A 21,821-nucleotide genomic window follows, 5' to 3' on the forward strand; every position below is an offset into this window, starting at 1 on the left:
TCTTAAGGTTTAAATGTCACGATAAAAACATATATTAGGTGAATCTCCTATTTGTCCAAGTTTAGATGTACAAATGCAGTTACTTGTAGTACTTATATTGATGGGACATAATAGATAGCTCGTAAAATTAACTTAAGTACACGCTGAATGGTTCATACACAACAATTAGCAAAATAACAAGCTTTACTTTTATGTTTTTCTATGTCTAATTGGTATTTGGTAAAAGGTGCCCTTCACAGTACACCCTGTGTTTGACAAATTAAAATTTTCTAACTTATCCATTCAACTTATAATCAATAAATATCCTTAGACAAGACACATATAATAAGATCAGATAATTCAGGAAAAAACGATTTTTATATTATAAATAACCATGAAACATATTCTAGTACTATAGTAAGAGATTGGCATGAACTCATTTCATATAAAAAGTCGTAACTAAAGTTCAATATAATGCATGTTATCTAAAGGACGTACACTACCATGAAAGTGGAAGATTTCGTAACGAGGGGGTCATGTAATTAATATATAAAACACAATTAGTTGAGATAATTCTTGGTTAATTTTGTCTTCCACTCCCAATTCTTTGTTTTCATGATTACTTCAAAAAGGCACAAAAAAAAGTTGAAATGGAAATCCACGAGTCTCTTGCTTTATGATCTGTTGATATTTATAATCATCCAAAATCCAAAATAATTTTAATTTGTTAAATCGATCTTACACATATATATAATTGAAGAAAAGGGATATGGTCTGTGGGAATCTTTCTTTTGAGCCATATTGTCTAGTGGCAAAGCAATAATTTTTGTTAAGGGTGTTTAAGATTTAATATATATGTATGAAAAGTAATTTTTAACCTATATATAATATATATACTTTGTACAATTTTCTATAGAATATGTATATAATTAGCGTATAATATATGTGTATTGGTTAGTGGACACTATACTATAGTTATTTTTTTAAGCGGTCAAATTTGTGTCTTCTTCTTCTTCATTTGATATCATTAAGTAGATAGAATTGTTTTAAAATGTGTAACTATTTTTTGAGATATATGAATATTAAAGAGGAGTGGACTACAAAAGGAGGATTTAAAGATTTATACACTTTTATAGCTTTCTCAAAAGTATAAAAAGATGTTTACGAGACAGCAATTTACGTCAGAAAACAAACTTCTATATGCAATATTTTTCCTGGTCACCAATGAAATCAGAGGCGGAGCCAAAATAAAGAATTTGGGGGTTCTAAATTTCCTTTAGAATTGTCAATAAATTTTGTTAGGGGTTCACAAATTAATATACATTTATATTTAATTAATTTTCTAATACAAATACAAGATCTATGAAAAAACTACTGAATTTGTCCGAACCCATAAACCCCACCTAGCTCTCCATATGAATGAAACTGCCATACAACTTGAATTTGGAATTGATATCAGATATATTTTTATTAATCCTAGGACCTAGGTTCTTTTCTAAAAAAGTTTTTTCTTATCAATACGAAAACTAATTCTAAGAAAATAGATAAATCAATATGAATGGACGTCCATGACTAACTAAACAAACAGTAGCACATTTTAATGAATTTAAATTATATCCATCGTTAACATGAGATTTTTTTTACACTATCAAATTACTGAAAAAATATCTATTGGTAGTTAAGTTTCTTAAAATGTGAGATTTGTAACCTTAAAATAAATTTTATACTATTGATACATTCTTCATTAATAAGACTAATATGTAATTTTAACTATGCTTAGGTAGTGTCCAATTATTTTAATGTAACATGTAAAAGATTTATTTCTCATATTTTGAACCCTTCATTCATTTTTAACAGGAGAAAGTACTGTATTACACATAATTTAATTACTAGTTCGCCGTATAAAATGTGAAGAATAACAATAATAATTTTTTTAAAAAAATGAGCAAAAATAATAGATTTACGAGAGCTAGAGCATAACATTGGTATCGAAATATAATCAATTAGTTAGGAATTGTTAAACAATAGGACGAAATTAAGATAAAAACCAAAGGGATTATATGTAAGTGCAACATAATCTTATTAATAATACGAAAAAAACCGTAATTTTATTTATAACAAAGAAAATACATACAAGCATTTTCTTGTTCTAGCTAGGTACATTGGCACAACAAGAGAATTATTATTACATGAAGATCTAATTAGAGTTCTCTTGTGTACACAAACACAACACGTAAGGATTAATTACGAAAATGACAATTATCCAATATTAGATTAATTAATTTAGGTCTTAATTAGTTTGAATATTTGGCCTATTATTGTCAACTTCAGCTGCACTTGCATTAAGTTTCTCAGAATAAATCAGTGTACCAAGCTTCCAAATGTCAATAATTTGTTCTTGAGTTAATTGAGTAAGCTTTTTCCCATCTTCTAATATTATCACATGATTTTGTAGTACCTCTGAAAGTTTCTGCTCCTTTGTAACATTACTCTCTTTCTTGTTTTTGTACACCACATATAGCACCATTTGGACCACACCAAAAGTGAATCCTAAGATGTTTGGTCCCTATAATTCAGACAAAGACGAATTCAGAATTTTAATCACCAAGCATATACAGATACTATATGATTCACACTATCAGAAAATCGCTAATTTCTTATAGAAACTTTTGATTTAATAACATTGGAATTTGGCTAGTCAATAATGTTTCTGGTGAATTTTTCAGTTAAACTCATAGAATGTGCCCTAAATCGAAAATTGGGGAGAGGGACTGAACCTTAAAAATAGAATACTTACATAAATGACATAGTTATTCTTAAAAAGACCATAGATGAACCACAGAACAGCACTTAGTGTGAGGAAAAACGATAGGAGAAATGGCATGTATTCCACATTCTTTGTTTTGATAACTTTTCTCTGCATAATATGAAATAATACAAAATTAAAATTTGAATATACATAATTTTAAAAATAATTTAAAACGATTATTTTAATTATTACATTCGTAGACATACCATTATGCCTAATGGTGCTACAAACGTACATACTGAAAACGCAGTAGATATCCATCCAACAATTTGGGTACGAATTGCTCCTTTTAATAGAAATTGAGCGACGAGAAAAACTCCTCCATAGCCAACCACCACAAATAAAAGAAGTAGCTTTATAGTTTGGACCTGCACGTGCAACGTCAAAAATTATTTTTTAGGTGATCAGATAGTACAACTTTGTTAGTTTACGTTTATTAGTGTATACAAAAAACTTACCTTGGCTTTCTTTGGCGCATAGAAAATGTAGAAAACAATGTAAATTGTTTCAATAAAGACACCAATGGCGTTTATTATGAGAACGTCAAACATTGTGCCTAAAAGATGTATATAGAATATCAAAATCATTGCACTGCATAGAGCAACCACATATGGAATTGATTGATATCCTTCTGTTGATTTCTTCTTGTAAATATTATAAAATGTTGGCCTGAAAAATGTGTACATATATATGTAATTAGTAGGTACTAATTTATTTTAATCATCATTAATCGCACTAAAACAAATGAAGATTCAAGCAATGAGAGACTCACAATGGTGCAAGGAACACAATGAACGAGACGGCCATGCCTGAAAATTGAGAAAGGAAATAAGTGAGATATGAACTTATGAAGTTTTTCGAAAAGAGCGCGTACTACTTATTAAAAAAATGTTAACGTAAAACATTATTGGATATATGCTAGTACGATGAAATGTCACATCCATGAAATATAATTATAGGAATAACTTACAAAGTTTACTAAATATGTCAACCATGGTTTTTAATTTCTTTTTCCTGAACAATGAATATATGCAAATCTCTAGCTCAATTTGTTTTTTTTTATCACAAAGAGCTTCAAGAGTTGCAAGTTTTACTTGACAATGGAATTATGAGAGCTAATTGATTGACATATATATAGGCAAAATTAAAGTAGGTGGAACAACAAAAAGGTCTTTTGTTTTCTGATGTATTTGGACACATGTATTAAGAAAAAAGAAACCCTTGCAAATGGGAAATCAATTTAGATACATTAACATTATAGAGAATTCTTATACTCCTTTTATGTCCGATAATAGTTATTCATTATTGACTTGACACATGAATTAAATAAATTATTCAAACATTGAAAAATGAATAGTAATATTTAATAGCAAGGGTAAAATAAACACAACATGGTAAATTATTCATTGCTTTTATAAAATGAACAAGTATTGTTAAACATTCCAAAATAATATAATGAACAAATAAAAATGAACTAAGGGAGTACATTATTTATCTGTATATTTTAATAGATATAATTATATCAAATAATTATTTATGAAGAACTAGTTGAAGTATAGTCGATTATCCAATTGTACTAAATATTGTTTGCAAATATATCATATGTGTATAGTTGCGTATAAATATATATTTTGTATAGTACAATTTATATATATCAACTAGAAAAAGTAACTAATAAATCGTCTGGTTACCCATGTAAAGATTGATCGCAACGATTACTCATCTTACCTAAATTTGCTTATATTTATTTTTTATGTGACGTGATTGTGTATAATTCCGTTACAATATCGATGTGTATACATTAAAGTTCCTCAAACTCAAATTTGCTGTTGTTTGAGGAATGAAATGATAATATCCTAAAATTAATGGGTCCCAAGTTACACTTTCATTATGTCATCCTCCAATCGTATGGGCACTAAGGTTCTTTAATATTTGGAGGGATCTCAGATTTTTTTTAGCGGACGTATGATCATAAAAATATAATTATTTTCTTTGTTAGAATTGTATTTATTTATATTTTCGTTATAAATATTTAGAATTTAAATATAATTATTTTACGAAAATAATTTTTTTAAAAGAATATATAAAATAAGTTCTTATATTTGAAATATTTATACCAAACGTTGATTTTCAAATAAAATGAAAAAAGTCGGAAAAAATCTCATGACCAAATGAGTGCTTATTTTCTGTTCAGCATGAGTTCCAAATCACCAAAATAGCAATCCAGAAATGATATTGGAACCAATAACTGCCTGCCATTTGGCAAAAATAATAGAGTGGGGCCACTCTTTTTTGCTATATTGCTTTGATCAATTTTCTAAAATGGCCTAAATGAAAAATCATAAGGATGATATGCTTCGCATTGAGTTGCTTTATTTGGCTTATCTTGTCGATCTGGGTGGGTTATGTCATACATTCTCTACTACATCAATTTCAATGTTTCTTAAATTAGTTTGACTCTAAATTATACAAATTTAAAAAATATAAAAATACTAAGTATTACTCTCTCCGTCCAAAAATAGTTGTCCACTATACTAATTTAGAATGTCCAATAATACTTATGCACTTTATGAAATCAAGACATTGTATATATTCAAAGGTTGATATAGTAAAATTGACATTTTATTTATAGTTTCTTAAAAAATATACAAAATTAATAGTGGACAAATATTATTAGACCGAGGGAGTAATGATTAGGCTTCAATTATTATAGTTGCCCAACTCACAATCAACAAGATATCCACCTAAGATTGTTTCGCTCGATAAAGCTATTAAGTATTAATGATCAGGAGATTAATTGTTTGCGTACTTTGCTATTTTACGTTATAATTACTTGCTTTTCCCGTTTTATATTAATTGTTCAATTAATTTCTTTCTTTATATATTCTTTAAAAAAAATTATAAATAAGAAAGTAGACTTCATTCCTTATTTTTCTCTAACTTTACAAACTTATTGTATTTTTTTTAAAAAAATAATTATTATAAAATAGACAGTTAATATAAGACGGAGTATAATATCAGAATTTAAACTAAATTATACAGATGGCAGCTAAATAGAGATTTTTTTTTTCCATACATAAATTAATACAGATGGCAGCACAAAACAGTAGAAATGTTTCTTTTTAGTCTTCACTTTTTTCTCCCCTTTTTAATCATTGGATAAGATTAATTTCTTTAGCCTTTAGGGATTTGTGGATACTGTTGTTTCATGAATTATGCATGTTCCAATGATTGAACGTTCAAAGATGTTTCGTACCACATTCTCTTTTTCCCTTTTATTGGACAAGTTGAATATAATGCATCACTATCATGGAATACGGGTGGGAAAATTAGCCAAGAAAGCATATTTGTTTCGTATATTTATTAACTTAAATTATTTGATATATTCGATTCAATTCATTTAAAAGTTGGTTGATATAGATTAACATGTAGTCCAAATAATTAGTTAATGAGAAACTTTGCCATAATATTTTTTTGTTTAATATGTTATATATGATAATAAAATAAGAATTACTTAATAATTGAAGTATATGGATTGAGCGATGATTCATTGTTTAAGTTATATTTAACTTGACTTATTTTGGTCAATCAATCTTTGAGTGGCTTATTAATACCTATTAATTGAGAAAACAAACATAAATAGTCGTCCACTTATTAAATATTAGTCAAGAAATCTATATTTTTTATAGTAATATATATTATACATAAAATATACATTTTTTTATATATAAAATAGTATATATTTTCTTATATATTTAATTTGGCTCTTATTAATTTATTAGTCATTTTGATCCATTCAGATTTGATTTGATTAGCTTATTTAACAACCATATCATGAAAGCAAATACGTTGCTCGATGATATAAATAGACGGTGAATATTTACAATAAAGGTATATATAGTGGTGCCACTTTGAAAAGCTTTCGTGCTTTAATATTGGTACGTCGTTTGCTAATTGAACAATATTTGTTTGGTTATGATTATTTCATGGAAAAGGTGAATTAGAAAAACATTATTATTGGAAAAAGGACTTTAGCGCGTTTCTAAAAAGTTAGTATATATTATACAGCTATATATTTGTGATTTGTTTGTTACATCATCCAAATAAATTTGCGTGGAAAACTTGAATTCTAAAACATATGAAAATAACTGATGATCATAAAGCCACACATGGAAGCATATTGTTTGCTTTAATAACTTTTAACTCATAATAATATGTACTCAGTGGACCATTTTTGAAATCGTGACGGCTCCAAATAAGCATGTAATATTAAGTTTAGAGTAGAAAACAGCTCTAAGTTGAAATAAATTTGTATTTATCTATACTATTGATTGATTAATATATTCATCCAAGAATTAGGTGAAAATTCTGATAGTCAATCAATTGAGTAATTAAGATTCCCCTATTATTATTTGTTTCCTTTATTATGACTTTATATGTATTTCAAATATTTAAAAAAAAATTATTTTGACAAAATTTCTCATGAATAAATTAATACTAGATATTCAGGCCTAAATCCTAATCCACTCCCCAACTTTTACATAAGTCGAATCAGACATATCAATATGTTGAGTTAATAAATTGGTGACTTTATGTAAGTCTCAATTAGTTTTAAATATTATTTTATCGATATTTCTCATGAATCAATTAATACCATATTCGTTCTAATCATTTCCCAACTTTAACATAAACTGAATCAGGCAGGTCAAAATGTTGAGTTAATAACCCACCCAAACTTAGACGAATCATATTGACATAGTATATATGTTTTAGTAAGAATATTCCATCACCGTGAAGGGGTTTGGAATATTTAAATGTTTTCAACTTTTTTATAATAATACATGATTCATGATATACCGATCATAACTTATACATCAACCCAATTATTAACAAGTCATAGTCGCATCGCACTTAATCTTTGGACCATTCTACGTTCGTGAAATTGAAATGCAACATTTTCACTATTTGTACTAGTCGCACTTAAGGCATATAGTTGTACTAGTCACATTTGATGGTATGGCCTAACGATTAATGAAGTGGGGGATATTATAGGAAATCAGATTCAGATTTTAATAAATTAAGAATAATGTAAGGTGATTTCTTTTTTACGAGAGTGCACACATCAAATACACAATGGGTTTACCCAGTGCACATAAAGTGCTCACTACAGAGTGCTCATCTGAAAGGCAAAAGCAATGACAGAGGTTGTAATAGCTACGGGTTAAAGAAATGATGCTTTATAAGGTAATCTACTATGGAAAACTCTGTCAACATAAGAATATATAAAATTATACAATGATAAAAATTATTTATGCAGACTAATTTAGAATCAAGGCATATAGAGTCGATTGACATCACATAAGAAATAAGAACATACATACATTACCTTAGAGTTTATTAAGTATCCAAAAGTAATATTAATACATTTTGAACTTGTAACAAATTTAGATCCATAGTAAGCATACGGCTTGATTAATAACTGATATAATGTTTGATTTAGATCACTTTAACTGGTTTATTCAGAATTTGGTGTAAGTTTATATTTCCCTATAATCTATATAACCATGGATTATTGGTAGTTAATTAGATTGGAAAATAGAATCAACTATTTGAGCTAATGGCCAGACATCAGCTTAGTCATTAATGGAAATGATTATATATTTTAAATAACTACTCTTGGTAATGACTAATCACTTTTATTTTTAAAAAATGGATTCAAGTATTTATATCTACGAAAAAAGTTATTATAGCAAAAAATAATAGATTATGATGAAAAATTATAAATTTATATCTACAAAAAAGTTATTGTAGCAGAAAATAAAAATAGCAACTAGCGAAAAATAGGGACAAAAGCGCAAATGACCCTTGTGGTTTACAGCCTATTTTTGACAGCTCTTAAATTAGCCCAATGTTGGATTTAAGTTCTCCATAATTGGCATGCTTCTAATTAGTAAAAGCAAAACAATAGTAAAATTAGAGGTGACACAAAATTAACACATGAAATTGTGTACAATAGTAGGAGATGATCGGACTACAAAGCTTGAATTATCGGAGAAATATAATTACATTTGGTACTTAAAGAATCATCATCATCATCATCAATACAGTAGTTTGCATACACGTACATGTCAGTGTATATAATTTAAATCTATGTGCATTTTTTGACATGCCCAATTATCAAACAATTTACTATAGTATAGTCTCATATTTCCAGTGTTTTCCGCAGCCTTTTATGATCTTCAGCTATATTTTCATGCAGACATAAGGCCAAATCAAACTTTCGTGTACATGAAATCAGTGAACCAAGTTTCACAATTTCAATAATTTGCTCTTCACTTAGTTCTGGAAATTTCTTGTCATTGTGTAAGATTATCACATGGTTTTTTAGCTCTGGAAGATTCTGCTCCTTTACAAACTCTTCCTCTTTCTTGTTGTAGTACATCACATAGAGCACCATTTGGAGGATGCCAAATATGAATCCCAATACATTTGGAATCTATTAATTAAAAAGAAAATAAGGGAACCTATTAGTGTCATATTTCAATAAATATATAATATAGAGGCATGAATGTCAAGAATACGAAATGAAGGGTTCATTAACCATTTTTAGTAACTAATAGTTATTATTTCAGAAAGTCACTATTTTTTTCAATTCTAATTTTTTTTCAACAAAGAAAGAGACGTTATGAGATAATAACTATTAGTTGAGTGACAATTTGAGAAATCAACTAAGTTAAAAAAAGAAGAAAAAAACTTACAGCAATGTTGAAGTCTTTTAATAGAAGGCCATAGAAGAACCACATAACTGCACTTAGAGTGAGGAAAACAGAGAGGAGAAATGGCATGTATTCCACGCTCTTTGTTTTGATTACTTGTTTCTGCATTAAATAAGAAAGTCAACATCATTTTCCTGTATTTATAGTACAAATATTTTTTTACGATATCGATGTAATTTAACATGTCGTAATTAACAAGTTTGCTGACTTAATTAATTTGGTAGATATATAATAAATCCTACCTATTGTAAACAATTACTTATAATTATCTTTTAGTTGATCTGATAGTGTGAAAATTCTATATAGTAAGTTAAAATGTTTCAACAATATATATGTGTAAACTTACCACTATGCATAAAGGTGCTACAAAAACACATAAGGAACAAACAAGGCAAATCCACCCAACCACTTGTACACGAACTGCTCCTTCAAATAGAAATTGGCTCACTAGGACAATAGCTCCAAAGCCACCAACTACTAATAAAAGCAGTAACTTTATAGTTTGGACCTGCATTAATTACACTAGCCAAGTCAAAAATTAAGTTATATTTTAGGTGATCTTGATATTTTAAAAGTACTTCGTTTACGTTTTTATTGTATCGAAAAACTTACCCTGGCTTCCTTTGATGCATAGAAAAGGTAGAAGCCAACGTATATAATTTCGACAAAGCATCCAAAAGTGTTAATAGTGATGAGAAGTGTAGTGTTGGTCTTGAGAAATGCATAGTAAATCCAAAGCATTGCACTGAATAAGGCAACAACGTATGGAATTGATTGATAGCCTTCTGTTGATTTGTTTTTGTACATCTTATAAAATGTTGGCCTGCAAGACCATATATAAGTATGATATTAAATTATTAATTGATCGATCGCGCAAGTTATATGTACACTTAAAAAGAAGAAGAGGAACATAAGGATCAAGAGACATACAGTGGAGAAAGGAAAACGAAAAAGGAAACAATGTTTCCTGCAAAATATAATAAAAGAAGGTAAAACAATCATTATTTGTGAAGTTATAATTAATGAATAATAGGAAGAAAACATTAAAAAAATAAAATTGATTTTTTACCTAGCACACCAAATGCAAAAACCCAGTGGACAGAAAAATCAGCCATTATTATTTTTTTTCCAAAGAAAAAATGCCTTGGCTTGCTGTATTAATCAATGATATAATTCCAATAAATTGGTAGTTCTATTGGACAATGAATGAAGGTGGCTTGATAAGTACATGTTTATATAGCAAGGGTAGGATAGTAGGTGCTATTAGTGGAGATCTTCTCTTTATTTTACTGTCAGGATCGTTTGGTTAGTGGACTAAATTATCTCGAAATTATAATTTTTGAATTGATTTATTACATCTCTTACGTAGGATATGTTAGGATTAAATTTATACTCTATTTGGTTTAAGGTATAGAATTTATTTCCAGATTAATAATACCTTCAATCAAATGAAATAGAAATTTAATTTCAAACCTAATTCTGAGATACCTCACTTTATCCCACGAACCAAACGAAGCGTTATTTCTTTATAAATAATAAAGAACCTTTCAACCTTGTCTATAGCTAACTTTTCTTTTGGCGGTGCAAGTGGCAGGGTTTCATATCTTAAAAGAAACAGGGCCCATATGGAGCTTTTGTTATGTCATCTACCAATCCATACCGCACTAAGCTTAAAATTCATGCATCAAGGGGGTGTTCAATACCGCGGATAATGTTTCTTGAAAAATATTTATAAAGATATTATCTTAAAAATATTTAAATATAATTTAAATAAATATCATGAGAGGTGAATCTGGACCGGTGAGGATAAGGGTTTTACAAAGTAGAGTGATGATAAGATATATTAGAGGACGGGGAAGACACAATTAAGCTAATGGAGCTTGTTTTTCTTCTATTTTTATTATATAAGTCATTTCACTTATTTTAAGAAGCCTGTTTTCGTAAATAAAAAAATTGTTAAAAAAATTAAAAAACATTTTTTAATAGTGAACACTCACTAAACTGTACGTAATTAGATTCCCTTTTATTTACTGTACGAATTGTGCTTTCAGTCAGCAAAAAGAATGGATCATAAAGTGATGGAGATCAGTGACCAATCAATGCTTGCCATTTGGCACCAATAATACACCGTGGCTGAGGTTATAATTCTGATTTCTGCCTCTAGTTCAATACTTGACATGTTGAACTACTAACTCATGGTGGGAGTGTTTCACCTTTAATCAGATGTCTCGGGTTTGATCGAGCTTTGAATATGGAGAAAATTTTGTTAGGAGCGCCATCCTCGAATGGCCCTGCAGTGTGCGATTTGAATTTAGTCAGAGCTCCAATGTGGGCTCCGGACACCGGGTGGAAAATCAAAAAAAAAAAAAGACATGTTGAACTACTATCCAAGTTAAATTAGTCGATAGATGGTTAGGAGATAAAAGGTTATTAGTTGTGTTCGATCTAGTCGGAATAGTATGTTTATGTTTTGTTTTTTAAGCTGTAAACTTCTATTTGATAATAAAATGCTTATTTACCAAAAAGTTAAGTGTTATATTTGATCATGATTTTAATCGACCCACCACCACCTTCTTATTGGCCATACCACATGCAAGTTTTTTTTTTCATAGATAAAATATTGACGTTATACATAACATGCAATTTATCCGTATGGTGTATATATGGATGGAACCAATTTCGTTGTTTAATTTACAAGTTTGGAAATGCTGATAATTAAATGTGAAGAATTGATTGACCAATATTTTTACCCTACTTCACTAACTAGACTCGAGATATGATGTCCCAACTATGTATGTAAATTAAATAAGAAGTCTCTCAATTAAAATAAATCTCTAATTAAAAGTTCATATTACTTTTGAATTGTCTTTTACTAGATAAACATGTGATAGAAAGAAAAAAAAACAATAAAAGCAAAACCTCATCTAAAACAAACCTTTAATTTTTAATATTTCTTGCCTTATCAATTCATAAAAAAATTCATTTTTATCAATCCTAATTCATATGAGGGTGATGAGGGAGATATTTTCCTTGCAATAGAGAAAAAATAAATACCCAATATATATATGATACATTTTTTTTAAATACTTTATTCGACTATTATATCTGTCTCATAATTTTCTTAAGATCTATCTACACTTCATAAATTTCACTTATAGAATTATACTAATCTGATTTTACCGACTTTATTTTATTAAATATAGGTTTTTTTTTTAAGGAGTGAGGGGAGGGGATACTTAAAATAATGTCTTGAATAATCTTTCTAGCTTTCCCTTCAATTCTTCTGGACAAGATTTATCTTCCGTCCAACTTTATATATACTTTCCAAATCATGATTGAAACAAAGGACGTGGCGCATACAATTGTATCCTTAATCTCCAATCACAAAACATATACCTAAATTTTCATCCTCTCATTCTTTTAAAAAAAAAAATACTAGTATTCTATTAATTAGGTTTCTCTATTTTTCCTTATACATTCTGCATCATATATATATATATATATATCTCAATAGAAAGCGTTAACAAAGAGGACAAACCAGTATGGGTTGTGGTGCAGTGGTGGATTGGTTCACCCTTAACCAGAGGTCTGGGATTCGAGCTCTGGATATAAAACAAATCTTGTTGGGAGCATCACCCTCGAATGGACCCTGCAATGTGCGATCCGAATTTAATCGAAACTCCAATTCGTACTTCCAACAAAGAGGACAGGCTGCAAATATATGATCTTAAGAAAGTAGAATTTAAAAAGTCTGGCACAATTTGGGGTTTTAGCTTTATTCATGTTGCTATTATAATCTAACTGTACATATCACGTCCATAATTTTAAATTGCATGCAAAGAAGAAACATTAAAATATTTTTCTACTAAGGGCTCGAACTTACTCTTCATAAAGTCTTACTATAATAAAATATGGATCTGCTGCTCTCCATTTTTCTTCTCTTCAAGTTCTTGCTTTGATTGAAGACACATGACATATGAAAAAATTAATGACTATGATTTACTTCATTAAATCAAGATTTTAATCATGATTTAGGTAATTGATATTTCATCAAATAATTAATAATGCCACAATTATATCAATACATTATGTTATTCATGAAAATATTATAAACTTTTCTCTCTCTTCCTAATTTTTTTTTCCTAAGCCTCATTTATCTTCCATTTTTTTTAAAGAAAAAATCATAAGTTAAATTGTTTGTCAATACAATTCTCTACGATAGCTAATTTTAAAGAGAAAGATCCACAGAAAATTTCAATCAAATATTAACTTAATTGGAAAAAAAAAGAGGGTAGAAAGATAGATACTCGTTGGGAAAAAAGTAGGAAAATAAAGAAAAGTTTATTATGTATTTACGAACAAGATAATATGTTGTTATAATTATGACATTATTAATTTGCTTATGAAATATTAATTATCTAAATTATGGTTAGATCTTGATTTATTCGATTTAATTAACTAAATTTTAGCCATTAATTTTCCCGTATGCCAAATGTCTTCAATCAAAATAAAAACTTGGGGAAAATGGAGAGAAGGAAAATGGAAAAAAGCCGTATCCATAAAGTATATTTAGGGAAGAGGCTCCTCTCCATTGATAATCTCCTGTTTCCTCCAGTGCTACCCTAGCTTGTATAGTTGATATATGTTCATTTAATTTTTAATGGACCAGATTAATTTTCTTGATCAAATATCATTAACCATGGTTATTACTAATTCTATTTCTCTCTCCTCTCTCCTCTCTCCTCTCTCATCTCTTCCTTTCTCAGTCAGCTTAATTCTGCAACAAACCTTTTCTCAATCAGCAAAGAATTTGCTTTGTTAACAACAAATCGCTTTTTCTTTCCATTCTTTTCACACTATGATAAAAGAAGACAAGATTCAAAGGATGAACTTGGTTTATAAAATTTTTAAAATCTAACCCATGAGGCAACTTCTTTGAAGCTTGATTTGGTCACAATAGTGATCCACAAAACTTTGTCATCTTCTTCGTAACATTAATTTTTTCAATTTGGAGTTTCTACAAAAGCCAACTAAAGGATCTGGAGAGGGCACGAAAAATGGGTGGGAAAATATTTGCTCACATCCTTTTTTTTTCTGGTGAAATTCTCCATTTATTTTTTGGGTTTCTTCTTTCTTGTGGTATTTATAACTGTAATCTTTAATTGGGGCTAATCACTCCATTTCAGTCTTTCTCTTTTGAGACACTCCCTAGTTGTTCATATGTAAATGTAAAAACATTCAAATATTGATGTAATTTTAATACAAATGATATTTGATTGCTCTGTTTTTCGGAGAGTTTTGGAGGGGAAGAAGTGTTTCTTTGTTGATTGAGAAAGGAATGAGAGGAGAGAAAATTACTAATAACCATGATTAATGATATTTGATCAAAAAAATTAATCTGGTCCATTAAAAATTAAATGAACACATGTCAATTATACAAGATAGCATGGGAAAATAGGAGAGATCATCACTGAAAAGGAGCCTCTTAATATACGTTTCGTGAATTGACTAGTTTATTTGTGCAAAAACTATTAAAATTTGTTTATTTTGAAAAACCTTTAAATGCAAGATATTATAAAACAGCTTCGACTACCCAAAAAAATGAATTACTTATTACTCGAGGCTAGTTAAACATATTTTAAAAAATAAATAAATTTTCCCTTGTTAGTAAGAGTATTAAGTATTATATATCCATTATTATTCCCCTCTAGTTTCCTTTCCATCTTGATTAGTTGATTCGAAATATATTAATAATCTTCTGTTTAGAAATCATGACATGAGATTATGATCTAATAATGTTCAGTGTGCTAATCGTACAAAGTATAGTAACAAATTATTTATTCTCAACAGAAACAATTAAATATCTTTTAAACTAAGTCGTTATAATGAAATATTGTTATAGAAAAGTGTAGCAAAAAAGCACTAGAGTTATAAAAGAGATCATGAGAAAGTGACTACAATTAGAGCTTGAAATATTAATGGGCAAACATAATTTACAGTTGATAATTAAGCACTAACTAGGTAAATACAATACAAATCAAAATATGCCAATAACCCTTGTATTTGGCTTAATATAAAGATGCTTGCAAATTTACAAATTACCAAACAAATTTACAAAGTGTCAAGCCTCCACAGTTTGCAGCTTGGAAACAACCTTGTCATTTTTAGCAACCTCATTTAAATTTCCATAATTCTTCTCTGAATAAACAAGTGAACCAAGTTTCATTATGTTAATAATTTGCTCTTCACTTAGTTCTGGAAGCTTCTTCTTGTCATCCTCTAAGATTATAACATGGTCTTTTAGCTCTGGAAGATTCTGCTCCTTTATAACAACTTCCTCTTTTTTGTTGTACATCACATAGAGTATCATTTGCAGGATACCAAAGATGAAACCCAACACATTTGGAATCTATTCAACCAAAAAATTAGAAAGAAAAAATATATATTAATTCTAGAGTTCAAATAATTATGCTCTCTCTGTTTAAATTTATTTGTTTGATTTTGACTTGATACGGACTATTATGAAAGTAAAAAAGACTTTTCAAATCTTATGATCTTAAATCATAGATATGTAGAATATACTCAAAATGTCCTTTAATATTGTGGTCTTGAATAGGTCACGTGAAAAATTGAAATTAAAGAGTTGCCAAAAAACAATTGAAATGGACTAAAACAAATTAAGACAAACAAATTAAAACAGAGAGAGCGTATATGTTGTAAGTAGGAAATGAAAGTTTCAAGAGAACTTACAGCAATGTTGAAGTCTTTTAATAGAAGACCATAGAAAAACCACATAACAGCACTTAAAGTGAGGAAAACAGAGAGGAGAAACGGCATGTATTCCACACTCTTTGTTTTGATTACTTGTCTCTGCATTAAATAAGAAATTCAACATCATTTTCTAGTTATATTATCGATGTACATATATAATTTAACATATTGTAACAAGTTTGCTGACTTATTTTGTAGATAACCAATTCTACTTATTGTAGACTTACAGTTATCTGTAATTATCTTTTAAGTGATCTGATAGTGTGAAAAAATCTATACAATAAGTTAAAATCTTTCAACAATATGTGTGTGTATAAACTTACCACTATGCATAATGGTGCTACAAAAACACATAAGGAAAACACAAGGCAAATCCATCCAACAATTTGTGCACGAATTGCTCCTTTGAATAGAAATTGAGTGACGAGGACAATAGCTCCAAAACCACCAACTACTAATAAAAGAAGTAGCTTTATAGTTTGGACCTGCATTTGCAAAGTCAAAAATTAATTCTGAACAGTTACATATAATTATCTTTTAGGTGATCTGATATTCTGAAAGTACTAGTATATCGAAAACCTTACCTTGGCTTTCTTTGGTGCATAGAAAAGGTAGAAGCCAACGTATAAAGTTTCAATGAAGCATCCAAAAGTGTTAATAGTGACGAGAAGTGTGGTGTTGGTCTTGAGAAATGCATAGTAAATCCAAAGCATTGCACTGAATAAAGCAACCACGTATGGAATTGATTGATAACCTTCTGTTGATTTTTTCTTATAAATATTATAAAATGTTGGCCTGTACAAGCATAATTATGCAAATTAATTAATTGATTGACAAAAAAAAAAAGAAATACTATATAATAATACTTTGAAGGAGGATAAAAATGAATTTAAGGAACAAGAGACATACAGTGGAGAAAGGAAAACGAAAAATGAGATTATGTTTCCTGCAAAATATGTACGTAAATTATAAATTAGAATATTCTATGCAATCATTTGATAATTAATTTTTTTGTGTATCAGAAATTAAAAAAGAATGTAAGACATGTAAATTGAAACGAAGAAATATTACCAAGGACACCAAATGCAAAGGTCCAGTGGTCAGAAAATCCAGCCATTTTTTTTACTAAAGAAAGAAATATTTTGCCTTAGCTCTCTTATACTTGCAAATATTTGAGTAGTTCTACTTGTCAATGAATGAAGATGGCTCATTTGACATGTTTATATAGTAAGTGACATTAGTGGAGAACTTCTATTTATGATCTATACTGTATTTCTCTTTCAATTTCTTTAAAATAAAAAACAAAAAAAAACACTTTTTAATGAGGTGTGTTTAATAATTATATCTTTACAAAGGGCCCTATGTAACACTTTTATTATGTCATTGACTCATCTTTCAATCTAAAGGGGCACTAAGCTTGCCAGTGATTAACTGCTCCCTTCGTTTCAATTTATGTAATGTTATTTAACATGATAATAAGTTTTATAAAGAAAAAAAAATCATTAAAACATGTTATTTGAATTAAGTCATAGATGTTTGTGTGGTTATAACTTATTTCACAAACATCTAAAAATATTTTAAAGTTAAATTTGTTATTGAATATAGAAATGTCTTTTTTCCGAAAACAAAATGTGTTCCTAATCAGCAAAAAATCAATCCAGGAATGATGGAAGGACCAATTAATGTTTGCCATTTGGCAATAATAATTTATAGAATCAGATTACATATAGTCCTATTGCCTTAATATATATATTTTTTAAGGACAATATATTTACTACAGTACTGTATGTAGGTGATGAAAATTATCACTAGAGCATGATTTGCTTTGGAAGCTTTATTAGTAGGCTTATCTTGTCTTGTAGGTGGGTTACGTTGCTTCAATAATCTGTGTAGTACGTAATATGATTAAATGAATCTAATTTCGTGGTTTTATACTATATGTTATAAAGAATGTTATCGTTGTTTCCTTGATCTTTCGCGATATATATGAGTTTTCAAAAAAATTTATGGTGTTTTGAGTATATATTTTAACTATTAGAAAATAAAAAAATTAATGACAGACAATATTTTCAAACTAAATAACTGAAATCTTATGCTAACTTGATTTAGTGATGGTATTTAAGAAAAATTGAACTAGCTAGGAGCTTTTTGGTGATGAATTAGCTAGAAATTATCGATAAATTCCCTATTTTCTTGTAGTATATATAGCGTTCTATAACAATACTTTGATATGATATGGTGCATATTTTGCCCAAAATTAATTGATTATTTAGAACAGAGATCAAAACTATCATTTTGGGCAATTCCAAATTAATCATATTAGGGATGAAGGAAGAGATACGTATGTTTCTTTGAGATATAATTGATTTATGTGGAGAAATTGATTTTATTTTTAACAACTTTGCTACCTTTTATGAATTGATCAAAATCTTGAACTATATCTTATATCATGTTGGCTTTTCTTCATGTTTTTTTGGATAAGATTAATCCTGTATATATCCACCTTTTCACATTTAGAAAAGGAAAAATAATGGGAGACAACAAGAGGACGAAGCTTTAATTTAGGATTTTGTGGGATGGCTAGTGTCCTCTCAATATATTTCAGCAGCCACTACATACATGCCTTCGAAATTATGTTATTTTTCCTATTATCTTTGAAGCCATGCAGACGACGTGGCTAATTTATTCCTCACTCCCAACCAAAATGCCTAACACTGTGGTTGGGTATATTAAGCTTTTGTTACATGTGAGGATTTAAAACACCAAGGTTTTTTTTACATAACATTAGTGAATTAATATGCACATATATATTATTTCTATCATCTCTTTTTTCCTTTCTTTAGTTATCTTTTTCTTTGACATATTTGAGTAAAGAAAATGGTTATCTGCTCTAACTAACTCGATTCCAAAAGTTATATCATGGTGATTTTTTTTTTCCAGACTTTCGATGAGAATTGAAAGTACAATTTAGTAATTACAACATAAATTTTTTTTTTTATTTCTTCATTTCAATTAGAAAAATATCTAAGTGGTGTTTCATTAGCAGAAAGGGTATGTCTCAATATCGATGACGATGCTATGAATTAAGAGTGTTCAAAATTTTATTTTAGATTTCTAAAAAAGTTGTTTTTATTTTGACGTATATGTACCATGTTATGTTTTATCTGCACTATATAATTTTTCGATAAAGGCGTTCAAGTGATCGTTCTTAGGTCTATGTAGCTGCGCCGCTGCCCAATCCAACTCAACTCGTAACTTGGGAGCTACTTGGTTTGTATTACTATTAGATCCGACTTTTACAGTACAGCAACATGTCGGGTTCTATGGTGTAGTGGTTAGCACTCTGGACTTTGAATCCAGCGACCTGGGTTCGACTCCCGGTAGGACCTTTTTTTAAAATCCCAAATTATTTTAGATAAGCCCAGGCCCAAAGAGTCCAGCGCCTAGTTGGGCCAACAAACTTGATTGGTATGGGGGTTGGCATTTGCTTATTCATCATCGTTAAGTCATTTGGCAAGAAAACCCGAAGACCGCGTCTTTCACCTTCTAACTTTAAGATTGTGGGTTTAAGTTATCAAAAAAACAAAAAAGATAGACTCAGCTTTCAAACATGAAAAGAAAATAAATTTAAGAAAGATACATGTAGGTGGCAATGTTTTGTCTCGTTGTCTGTTCATATTAGTGGTCGTAGTATTAATCTTATAGTTTCTTGACTTTCGATTTTTGTTATTACTTGTTGTTTTGTTGTACTTTTCATTGTATTACAATTTGCTATTTTTGTTACTGTTTGTTGCTTTAAATTAGTTTCTTGAGCCAAAGATCTATCGAAAATAGACTCTTTACTTTTAGTAGCATTATCTTTCTTAGAAAATATTCGTAAATGACACACATTCCTACATGTATCAATTTAGGATCTTCGCTTTATTTTTCAAATAAAAATAAAAATAAGAGACAACGAATAAGTAAAACACAATTGTATAGTTGGCATGGCACTTGACGTTGGTTGTTGGCAGTTGGCATCACACATTAATATCTATTATAATAATTCAAATTAATTGATTAATACAAAATGTGCTGTTTAATAATATTCTAATTTTTCTTGGGACACCTATATGATTTTGGGTCAACTCAAATACCCAATTAGTTGGTAAACTACTTATATCTTCAAATGGATGGCTATATTGAAAATTCCCAAATTTAGGCTAAAAGTATATGTATTCATAAACAGAAACCCACAGTAGATTGCGGCAATAACTATTTTTTGCATTTATCTAACTATATTATGTTAATTAGATTCCGAGTCATGAAGATTTTAGACCTTTAATATTTAATTATGAATAATTTATTTTGGATTAAAAAAAATTAACTTAATTTGTTAGAGCATAGTTGATGCCATTAACGGTGGCAATTGATTTTAAGCATTATTGAATCATAAATGGTTTTTAATGAATTCTTAAAAGCTTTTACTTTTTGGTTTTAAGGATATAAAGTTTGTTAACATCAACTCTTTTATAACTAACTCTTGAATCTTTTTGACCGTCTGATTTATAATTAAATTCAAAGTTTGTCTTTTTAAATTTGATTTTTCATTTACATATTCAAAATCACATTCAAATATGAGATATTTTACTATCTATTTTCATATTTCGAAGTTGATGGATATATAACTTAACAAGAACATTAACTTACTCGAAGTGATTAGTGATGCATCTCTTTGTTTTTCTGTCTCTTTAGGCGTATGACATATCTAAAATTCATATTTGGAAGAAAACTCAACTTATTTCAAAAAAATTGATAATCTCTAAGTTTAATCTTATTATTAGTACTTGTAAATTAGAATTGTGACAAATTAGTGTTACCATAAAACTGAAATTGGAGGACTTCGAATTCTACTGTGATATTGGTTAAATTCATGATTCCAATTTTTTCATATGTTTATGATGTGACAATTATTTAATTATGACTTCCTCATAAAAAGTAATCTTAATTGGTCTAACTTTCACCAATGCCACACCACAGAAAGAGAAAGAGTCGGCAATTCCACAATTTGTCCCCCACTTAATTCCACAATTTAAAAATACTTGCCTTCAATCATTTCAATTGCCACTCACTCCTCATGCTCAAATTTTTGTAATATTAGGGCACCAATTAGGTATAATTTTTGAATAATATTTTAGATTTAGTTAAAGATGATATTTGAAATTAATCATTTAAATATACATTTTATTTGAAAATATATTCAAGCATGGACTCTAAAAATATATTAATTCAAAAAAGATAAAAATATTTCAAGCATGGACAAAGCAGGGAAGATGCCTTTTGTTTTAAAAAGAGAATGTGTTTAATATAATTTTGACAAGTAGTGGTGTATTTTTATTTTCATGTTTCTTTAATTTGGAGTTTACCAAAAGCGAAGAAAAATGTTATTTCAAACTATCCATAACTACCAAATGAGATGATAACAAGGCAATTTGTTTCTCCAAAAA

At 28.7% G+C, this 21,821-nt stretch overlaps 3 protein-coding genes and 1 non-coding gene across 4 annotated transcripts; 1 reads left to right on the forward strand and 3 right to left on the reverse strand.

Annotated features, from left to right (window-relative positions):
• Positions 1–2,072: 2,072 nt before the first annotated feature.
• On the reverse strand, positions 2,073–3,881 carry LOC125874205 (bidirectional sugar transporter SWEET9-like). Its single transcript, XM_049555048.1, has 6 exons — positions 3,759–3,881; positions 3,561–3,597; positions 3,247–3,457; positions 2,995–3,156; positions 2,777–2,896; positions 2,073–2,545 (listed from the first exon to the last, which is right to left on the reverse strand). Exons 1-6 carry the CDS (start codon positions 3,781–3,783, stop codon positions 2,270–2,272), a joined length of 831 nt encoding a protein of 276 aa, XP_049411005.1. The 5' UTR covers positions 3,784–3,881; the 3' UTR covers positions 2,073–2,269.
• Positions 3,882–8,988: 5,107 nt separating this feature from the next.
• LOC125874203 (bidirectional sugar transporter SWEET9-like) lies at positions 8,989–10,766 on the reverse strand. The gene is made up of 6 exons (XM_049555046.1): positions 10,634–10,766; positions 10,495–10,531; positions 10,177–10,387; positions 9,911–10,072; positions 9,547–9,666; positions 8,989–9,284 (listed from the first exon to the last, which is right to left on the reverse strand). The coding sequence occupies exons 1-6, from the start codon at positions 10,677–10,679 to the stop codon at positions 8,991–8,993; spliced, it is 870 nt and encodes a 289-aa protein (XP_049411003.1). The 5' UTR covers positions 10,680–10,766; the 3' UTR covers positions 8,989–8,990.
• A 4,751-nt stretch (positions 10,767–15,517) lies between these two features.
• LOC125874204 (bidirectional sugar transporter SWEET12-like) lies at positions 15,518–17,554 on the reverse strand. Its single transcript, XM_049555047.1, has 6 exons — positions 17,407–17,554; positions 17,245–17,281; positions 16,920–17,130; positions 16,659–16,820; positions 16,315–16,434; positions 15,518–15,973 (listed from the first exon to the last, which is right to left on the reverse strand). Exons 1-6 carry the CDS (start codon positions 17,450–17,452, stop codon positions 15,686–15,688), a joined length of 864 nt encoding a protein of 287 aa, XP_049411004.1. The 5' UTR covers positions 17,453–17,554; the 3' UTR covers positions 15,518–15,685.
• A 2,098-nt stretch (positions 17,555–19,652) lies between these two features.
• TRNAQ-UUG (transfer RNA glutamine (anticodon UUG)) lies at positions 19,653–19,724 on the forward strand. Its single transcript has one exon. It is a non-coding gene; the product is annotated as a tRNA-Gln (tRNA).
• The last annotated feature ends 2,097 nt before the right edge of the window (positions 19,725–21,821 follow it).

The sequence above is a fragment of the Solanum stenotomum genome, chromosome 8, assembly GCF_019186545.1.
Source record: "Solanum stenotomum isolate F172 chromosome 8, ASM1918654v1, whole genome shotgun sequence".
NCBI classification, from domain to species: Eukaryota; Viridiplantae; Streptophyta; class Magnoliopsida; order Solanales; family Solanaceae; genus Solanum; species Solanum stenotomum.

Excerpts from the sequence above, each read along its gene's own strand:
- LOC125874205 (XM_049555048.1), bottom strand. The coding sequence starts at position 3,783 with ATGGTTGACATATTTAGTAAACTTT. Across the intron at positions 3,458-3,560 it reads ATTGTGTTCCTTGCACCATT|GCCAACATTTTATAATATTT; the intron begins GTGAGTCTCTCA and ends CACATTTTTCAG. Across the intron at positions 3,157-3,246 it reads ATGCGCCAAAGAAAGCCAAG|GTCCAAACTATAAAGCTACT; the intron begins GTAAGTTTTTTG and ends TTGCACGTGCAG.
- LOC125874204 (XM_049555047.1), bottom strand. The coding sequence starts at position 17,452 with ATGGCTGGATTTTCTGACCACTGGACCTTTGCATTTGGTGTCCTTG. Across the intron at positions 16,821-16,919 it reads ATGCACCAAAGAAAGCCAAG|GTCCAAACTATAAAGCTACT; the intron begins GTAAGGTTTTCG and ends TTGCAAATGCAG. Across the intron at positions 16,435-16,658 it reads TAGCACCATTATGCATAGTG|AGACAAGTAATCAAAACAAA; the intron begins GTAAGTTTATAC and ends TATTTAATGCAG.
- LOC125874203 (XM_049555046.1), bottom strand. The coding sequence starts at position 10,679 with ATGGCTGATTTTTCTGTCCACTGGGTTTTTGCATTTGGTGTGCTAG. Across the intron at positions 10,388-10,494 it reads TTCGTTTTCCTTTCTCCACT|GCCAACATTTTATAAGATGT; the intron begins GTATGTCTCTTG and ends ATGGTCTTGCAG. Across the intron at positions 9,667-9,910 it reads TAGCACCTTTATGCATAGTG|AAACAAGTAATCAAAACAAA; the intron begins GTAAGTTTACAC and ends TATTTAATGCAG.